Source organism: Oncorhynchus nerka, linkage group LG10 (assembly GCF_034236695.1).
Source record: "Oncorhynchus nerka isolate Pitt River linkage group LG10, Oner_Uvic_2.0, whole genome shotgun sequence".
Lineage (NCBI taxonomy): Eukaryota > Metazoa > Chordata > Actinopteri > Salmoniformes > Salmonidae > Oncorhynchus > Oncorhynchus nerka.
The window spans coordinates 43,787,969-43,796,669 of NC_088405.1; the positions used below are offsets into that span (position 1 = coordinate 43,787,969).

The 8,701-nt window shown below is 47.5% G+C and overlaps 1 protein-coding gene across 4 annotated transcripts in view; it reads left to right on the forward strand.

The window, feature by feature from the left end:
* Positions 1-7,909, forward strand: part of LOC115135366 (serum response factor-like) — a 73,103-nt gene extending 65,194 nt beyond the window's left edge. Inside the window, exons 5-8 of one of the 4 annotated variants that reach the window (XM_029669995.2) lie at positions 4,957-5,058; positions 5,303-5,473; positions 5,883-5,984; positions 7,255-7,909. In XM_029669995.2, coding sequence (XP_029525855.1) covers positions 4,957-5,058; positions 5,303-5,473; positions 5,883-5,984; positions 7,255-7,292 — 413 coding nt within the window. In that variant the 3' untranslated portion in view covers positions 7,293-7,909. The remainder of the gene's footprint in view (positions 1-4,956; positions 5,059-5,302; positions 5,474-5,882; positions 5,985-7,254) is intronic. The other 3 variants (XM_029669994.2, XM_029669997.2, XM_029669996.2) reach the window with 3 other exon arrangements.
* Positions 7,910-8,701: the final 792 nt, after the last annotated feature.

Genomic DNA, 8,701 nt, shown 5'->3' on the forward strand with positions numbered 1-8,701 from the left:
TTACTATGGAATACTGAAGTATAATTACAAGCATTTCGTAAATGTCAAAGGCTTTTCTTGACAATTACATGAAGTTGATGCAAAGAGTCAATATTTGCAGTGTTGACCCTTCTTTTTCAAGACCTCTGCAATCCGCCCTGGCATGCTGTCAGTTATCTTCTGGGCCACATCCTGATGGCAGCCCATTCTTGCATAATCAATGCTAGGAGTTTGTCAGAATTTGTGGGTTTGTTTGTCCACCCACCTCTTGAGGATTGACCACAAGTTCTCAATGGGATTAAGGTCTGGGGAGTTTCCTGGCCATGGACCCAAAATATTGATGTTTTGTTCCCCGAGCCACTTAGTTATCACTTTTGCCTTATGGCAAGGTGCTCCATCATGCTGGAAAAGGCATTGTTCGTCATCAAACTGTTCCTGGATGGATGGGAAAAGTTGCTCTCGGAGGATGTGTTGGTACCATTCTTTATTCCATTCTGTATTCTGAGGCAAAATTGTGAGTGAGCCCACTCCCTTGGCTGAGAAGCAACCCCACACATGAATGGTCTCAGGATGCTTTACTGTTGGCATGACACAGGACTGATGGTCGCGCTCACCTTGTCTTCTCCGGACAAGCTTTTATCCGGATGCCCCAAACATTCGGAAAGGGGATTCATCAGAGAAAATGACTTTACCCCAGTCCTCAGCAGTTCAATCCCTGTACATTTTGCAGAATATCAGTCTGTCCCTGATGTTTTTTCTGGAGAGAAGTGTCTTCTTTGCTGCCCTTCTTGACACCAGGTCATCCTCCAAAAGTCTTCGCCTCACTGTGCGTGCAGATGCACTCACACCTGCCTGCTGCCATTCCTGAGCAAGCTCTGTACTGGTGGTGCCCCGATCCTGCAGCTGAATCAACTTTAGAAGACGGTCCTGTTGCTTGCTGGACTTTCTTGGGCGCCCTGAAGCCTTCTTCACAACAATTGACCCGCTCTCCTTGAAGTTCTTGATGATCCGATAAATGGTTGATTTAGGTGCAATCTTACTGGCAGCAATATCCTTGCCTGTGAAGCCCTTTTTGTGCAAAGCAATGATGATGGCACGTGTTTCCTTGCAGGTAACCATGGATGACAGAGGAAGAACAATGATTCCAAGCACCACCCTCCTTTTGAAACTTCCAGTCTGTTATTTGAACTCAGTCAGCATGACAGAGTGATCTCCAGCCTTGTCCTCGTCAACACTCACACCTGTGTTAACGACATGATGTCAGCTGATGTCAGCTGGTCCTTTTGTGGCAGGGCTGAAATGCAGTGGAAATGTTTTAGGGGATTCAGTTCATTTGCACGGCAAAGAGGGACTTTGCAATTAATTGCCATTCATCTGATCACTCTTTATAACATTTACATTTAAGTCATTTAGCAGACGCTCTTATCCAGAGCGACTTACAAATTGGTGCGTTCACCTTAAGACATCCAGTGGAACAGCCACTTTACAATAGTGCATCTAAATCTTTTAAGGGGGGTGAGAAGGATTACTTTATCCTTACCTAGGTATTCCTGAAAGAGGTGGGGTTTCAGGTGTCTCCGGAAGGTGGTGATTGACTCCGCTGTCCTGGCGTCGTGAGGGAGTTTGTTCCACCATTGGGGGGCCAGAGCAGCGAACAGTTTTGACTGGGCTGCGCGGGAACTGTACTTCCTCAGTGGTAGGGAGGCGAGCAGGCCAGAGGTGGATGAACGCAGTGCCCTTGTTTGGGTGTAGGGCCTGATCAGAGCCTGGAGGTACTGAGGTGCCGTTCCCCTCACAGCTCCGTAGGCAAGCACCATGGTCTTGTAGCGGATGCGAGCTTCAACTGGAAGCCAGTGGAGAGAGCGGAGGAGCGGGGTGACGTGCGAGAACTTGGGAAGGTTGAACACCAGACGGGCTGCGGCGTTCTGGATGTGTTGTAGGGATTTAATGGCACAGGCAGGGAGCCCAGCCAACAGCGAGTTGCAGTAATCCAGACGGGAGATGACAAGTGCCTGGATTAGGACCTGCGCTGCATCCTGTGTGAGGCAGGGTCGTACTCTGCGGATGTTGTACAGCATGAACCTACAAGAACGGGCCACCGCCTTGATGTTAGTTGAGAACGACAGGGTGTTGTCCAGGATCACGCCAAGGTTCTTAGCGCTCTGGGAGGAGGACACAATGGAGTTGTCAACCGTGATGGCGAGATCATGGAACGGGCAGTCCTTCCCCGGGAGGAAGAGCAGCTCCGTCTTGCCGAGGTTCAGCTTGAGGTGGTGATCCGTCATCCACACTGATATGTCTGCCAGACATGCAGAGATGCGATTCGCCACCTGGTCATCAGAAGGGGGAAAGGAGAAGATTAATTGTGTGTCGTCTGCATAGCAATGATAGGAGAGACCATTTGAGGTTATGACAGAGCCAAGTGACTTGGTGTATAGCGAGAATAGGAGAGGGCCTAGAACAGAGCCCTGGGGGACGCCAGTGGTGAGAGCGCGTGGTGAGGAGACAGATTCTCGCCACGCCACCTGGTAGGAGCGACCTGTCAGGTAGGACGCAATCCAAGCGTGGGCCGCGCCGGAGATGCCCAACTCGGAGAGGGTGGAGAGGAGGATCTGATGGTTCACAGTATCGAAGGCAGCCGATAGGTCTAGAAGGATGAGAGCAGAGGAGAGAGAGTTAGCTTTAGCAGTGCGGAGGGCCTCCGTGATACAGAGAAGAGCAGTCTCAGTTGAATGACTAGTCTTGAAACCTGACTGATTTGGATCAAGAAGGTCATTCTGAGAGAGTTGGGGGAGAGCTGGCCAAGGACGGCACGTTCAAGAGTTTTGGAGAGAAAAGAAAGAAGGGATACTGGTCTGTAGTTGTTGACATCGGAGGGATCGAGTGTAGGTTTTTTCAGAAGGGGTGCAACTCTCGCTCTCTTGAAGACAGAAGGGACGTAGCCAGCGGTCAGGGATGAGTTGATGAGCGAGGTGAGGTAAGGGAGAAGGTCTCCGGAAATGGTCTGGAGAAGAGAGGAGGGAATAGGGTCAAGCAGGCAGGTTGTTGGGCGGCCGGCCGTCACAAGACGCGAGATTTCATCTGGAGAGAGAGGGGAGAAAGAGGTCAGAGCACAGGGTAGGGCAGTGTGAGCAGAACCAGCGGTGTCGTTTGACTTAGCAAACGAGGATCGGATGTCGTCGACCTTCTTTTCAAAATGGTTGACGAAGTCATCTGCAGAGAGGGAGGAGGGGGGAGGGGGAGGAGGATTCAGGAGGGAGGAGAAGGTGGCAAAGAGCTTCCTAGGGTTAGAGGCAGATGCTTGGACTTTAGAGTGGTAGAAAGTGGCTTTAGCAGCAGAGACAGAAGAGGAAAATGTAGAGAGGAGGGAGTGAAAGGATGCCAGGTCCGCAGGAGGCGAGTTTTCCTCCATTTCCGCTCGGCTGCCCGGAGCCCTGTTCTGTGAGCTCGCAATGAGTCGTCGAGCCACGGAGCAGGAGGGGAGGACCGAGCCGGCCTGGAGGATAGGGGACATAGAGAATCAAGGGATGCAGAAAGGGAGGAGAGGAGGGTTGAGGAGGCAGAATCAGGAGATAGGTTGGAGAAGGTTTGAGCAGAGGGAAGAGATGATAGGATGGAAGAGGAGAGAGTAGCTGGGGAGAGAGAGCGAAGATTGGGACGGCGCGATACCATCCGAGTAGGGGCAGTGTGGGAAGTGTTGGATGAGAGCAAGAGGGAAAAGGATACAAGGTAGTGGTCGGAGACTTGGAGGGGAGTTGCAGTGAGGTTAGTGGAAGAACAGCATCTAGTAAAGATGAGGTCGAGCGTATTGCCTGCCTTGTGAGTAGAGGGGGAAGGTGAGAGGGTGAGGTCAAAAGAGGAGAGGAGTGGAAAGAAGGAGGCAGAGAGGAATGAGTCAAAGGTAGACGTGGGGAGGTTAAAGTCGCCCAGAACTGTGAGAGGTGAGCCATCCTCAGGAAAGGAGCTTATCAAGGCATCAAGCTCATTGATGAACTCTCCGAGGGAACCTGGAGGGCGATAAATGATAAGGATGTTAAGCTTGAAAGGGCTGGTAACTGTGACAGCATGGAATTCAAAGGAGGCGATAGACAGATGGGTAAGGGGAGAAAGAGAGAATGACCACTTGGGAGAGATGAGGATCCCGGTGCCACCACCCGCTGACCAGAAGCTCTCGGGGTGTGCGAGAACACGTGGGCGGACGAAGAGAGAGCAGTAGGAGTAGCAGTGTTATCTGTGGTGATCCATGTTTCCGTCAGTGCCAAGAAGTCGAGGGACTGGAGGGAGGCATAGGCTGAGATGAACTCTGCCTTGTTGGCCGCAGATCGGCAGTTCCAGAGGCTACCGGAGACCTGGAACTCCACGTGGGTCGTGCGCGCTGGGACCACCAGATTAGAGTGGCCGCGGCCACGCGGTGTGGAGCGTTTGTATGGTCTGTGCAGAGAGGAGAGAACAGGGATAGACAGACACATAGTTGACAGGCTACAGAAGAGGCTACGCTAATGCACAGGAGATTGGAATGACAAATGGACTACACGTCTCGAATGTTCAGAAAGTTAAGCTTACGTAGCAGGAATCTTATTGACTAAAATAATTCAAATGATACAGTACTGCTGAAGTAGGCTAGCTGGCAGTGGCTGCGTTGTTGTTGTTCTATCTCTCTATAGTGCTGTTTCTTGTATTATGGTCTCTTATAACATTCTGGAGTATATGCAAATTGCCATCATACAAACTGAGGCAGCAGACTTTGTGAAAATTTATATTTGTGTCATTCTCAAAACTTTTGGCCACAACTGTACAAGGAATAACAGGCATGAAGGCAGGCATGAACTTTAGTTGACTGTACATAGGTGTATGAAACCATGTCCAAAACTGTATGGGGCAAACTAATATTCCTACCATTTATAAGAGTTTTGACAGAAGATTAGAATAGTGTACAGGTGAATGATCAGCTGTTTTGTGTTGCCTGTTCCCCTCCAGGGGGAGGGATGACCCAGCAGCTGCAGGCCATCCAGGTGCACCCCACCACACACACCAACGACAGCAGCTCGGAGATCTCCCAGACCTCGACTGTCTCCACTGGTAACTCTCCTCTGTCTAACACAGGGCTGTACAACCCTGGTTATGTGTGATAAGCTCTATCCAGAGTCGAACTTATCTTTCTTGAGTGAGCGGAAGGTTGTAGTCTACAATACTGTTGAGGGGTCAACTTCAGTTGAACAGAATTTAATTTTCCCTCAGTGATACAGTGCCATCTGGTGGGCAATGTCTCTTCTAAACTTCTTACTTTGTCTTATACACTAATATCTTTTCCCCACTCCCCCAGCGACCATTGTCACATCGTCTGTGCCCACGTCCATGGCGGGGCACATGATGTACACCAGCCCCCACACAGTGATGTACGCGTCCAGCCCCTCGGCCATGCAGGTGTCCCACGGACATGGCCAGGACACAGGTGAGACCACGCTTGACTACAGTAGGCTACGCTGGGACACAGGTGAGGCTACACTGGCTGTGGGTTGATGGGGGAGGTTGATTGATATATGATTCAGACCTCAGTTCAATTAGTATTTTTTTCTTTCATTTTTTTTTTTAGCTAGGTGTGTTGAGCTTAACCTATCTGGCATTCCAGGCAGGCTTAATCAAATGCTCAAAGGATGAAAACGCATACTGTATTAACCCAGATCTGGTATGAATATAGCTACATAGTCGGGAGTTTGACTATGACAGGCTAGTGTGTTTGACCCCGACCCAAAGTGGGGTGGTATAGCCTATACAGCATGCACATAGTCTCTGTATATATTCAGTGGTATAATGTTAGTCTCTGTATATATTCAGTGGTAAAATGTTAGTTTAGATGAGAGGGCTGTGTTCATGTTTGTATGTGTCCGTCTCTCTCTGGCTAGGTGCTGTCCCTCAGGTATTCCTTACGGCACCCTCGGGCACCATGCAGATCCCTGTTTCTGCAGTGCAGCTACACCCAGTACGGCAAGACCTACATTTTACAAGTGAAACTCTCATTCTCTCTGCAACCAGCATGCCACTGACATGCACTAATGCATCCGGACAGAGCACTGTTTATCACTGTGGAGGGGAGGGTTTGGCCTGCCTCCTGTACTGTTACTGTATGTGGATGATTTACTCCTATGACATTTGGGGCTCCAGAGTGGTGCAGCGGTCTAAGGCACTGCATCTCAGTGCTAGAGGCGTCACAGACCCTGGTTCGATCCCGGGCTGTATCACAACAGGCTGTGATCGGGAGTCCCATAGGGCGGCGCACAGTTGGCCCAGTGTCGTCAGGGTTAGGGGAGGGTTTGGCCTGGGATAGGCTGTCATTGTAAAATAAGAACTTGTTCTTAACTGACTTGCCTAGTTAAACAACCGTTAAATAAAAATGAAAATAATGTTTGGACAACACTGCACGGAACATTATTGAAAGCCATATGTTCTTTGGAATACTTTTTTTATTTGTATTGAGGAAATCAGTCAAAGTCACGCAGGATTGAGATTTCAATAGATTGGCTTTTTATAGAGGTGAATGTGAGTGAATGACTAAAGTTTAGGAGCAGAATATAATCGATTGTGTTTCACAGAGCCTTAGTTGGAGTACAATAGCTACCGTACACTATAACAACACAAATGACCAAACTCATGCAAAGTGATGCTTTTAGAAAAAGCTTTCTTTTCAAAAATAGAGGATTTTAGTTAATCAATTTAATGTCAATAATTGTGTGCTTAGGCAGCAGGGTTGGGGTCAATTCCAGTCAATTCAGGAAGTACACAAAAATTAATTATCTTCAATGCTTTTCAATTAGGAGCATTTTGAATTTGAATTTGTTTACTTCCTGAATTACCTGGAATTGAAATGGAATTGACCCCAACCATGTTAGGCAGGTGTATTGTCTGGCAATAGGCTACTCAACAGTGCAAATTAAGGCATGCAAAGTGGAACCAAAGATTTTTTAAATAATTAACCCAAGATAGACCACAGCCTGTCGTTTCCAATGGGAGCAAATTAATCATAGTGGGCAGAACAAGCAAGGAGGTGGGCAGAGCCAAGCATGAGCTAGTGAGATCCTATTGCCTCGTATTTGGTGCTGAGTGGAAATGCCAACCGAATGGTTCAGATTTATACATCCGGCTCATTGTTCTATCTGTGGTGGACCCATTGCTGAGCATAGAGTTATGTTCTCTCTTCTTTCCCAATGTCACTTTAATTTTCTTTGACTTTGATTGGTCTTCAGTGGCGCATGCTGATGTTTATGTGCTGTGTTGCAGATGGTGATTGGTCAGCAGTTGAGCAGCAGCAGCAGTAACCTGACAGAGCTGCAGGTGGTCAGCCTGGACACCACCCAGAACACTAAGAACGACTGACAGACACACTAAGGCCCAGGGAAACTGTCCAGACATCTCTATTTATTGATGCCTTCCATCAGCATTTCATTTTACAGCTCTGTGTGTTGCATTTACATTACAATTCTGTATGTATGCACACGTATGGAAGGGTATGTGTGTCGCTAAGCTTTGTATGTGAGTAGATGTTTGAAAATACGTATGTATTCATTCACTAAAGCATAGAAAGGAATTGAGATATTCACTAAATCCTCCTTTTGGAATACCTTGTCTATAGTATTATTTTTTTGGGGGGGTGGGGGTCTGTAATTATTTGTCAAGTGCACATGATGCATGTGCTGCAGCTCCACACGTCAGCCAAAGATACATTTGTGTGTGTGTGTGTGTGTGTGTGCGCGTAAACGTGGGATTTATAAATGGGAAGGGTATGGTGGCTTTGGGGTTAAAGACATTTGTAAATGTACATAATTATTTTTGAATTGAATCAAATTGTATTTTTTGCCTGTTTGTGTGATGGCATATAGTTGTTTTGTATATGCAAGTAATTTGCATATAGAATAAATTAATTATTTATACACTATGTACACCTGCTCTTTCATGACATACACTGACCAGGTGAATCCTATGATCCCTTATTGATGTCACTTGTTAAATCCACTCCAATCAGTGTAGATGAAGGTGAGGAGACGTGTTAAAGAAGGATTTTAAGCCTTGAGACAATTGAGACATGGATTGTGTATGTGTGCCATTGAGGGTGAATGACAAAAGATTTAAGTGCCTTTGAACGGGGTATGGTAGGTGGCAGGCGCACCAGTTTGTGTTAAGAACTGCTGGGTTTTTCACACGCAACAGTTTTGCGTGTGTTTCAATAATAGTCCACCACCCAAAGGACATCCAGCCAACTGGACCCAACTGTGGGAAGCATTGGAGTCAACAAGGGCCAACTTCCCTGTCGAACGCTTTCGACACCATGTAGAGTCCATGACCGGAAGAATTGAGGCTGTTCTGAGGGCTATTTCTTATAGTTGGCCAACTACCTTACAAGATAATGTATTCTGAAGCGTAAAATATATTCTGGTAAAAATTTATAGTTTAATTATTTAAATTGAGTTCGCTGGATATGCGGATCCTGCGTTGTGAAATATAAGCCAGTTTGTGCCAAACTGACTGACAAGGGTGACATCTTTCTGGAGTGAATCACAATGAACTCTTCACACCTTGCCAGTCACAGTGCTGAAGGACTGCGTCTACTGGTGCCTGTATGGCCATGTAGGTTACTGAAAGTTATTTTCGCTAGTCTGGGCAGTTGGTAGCAGGGCACTAGCAAGCTCCTGTTTCAGTTAAGAATTGGACAGAATGCCAGGATAAAACA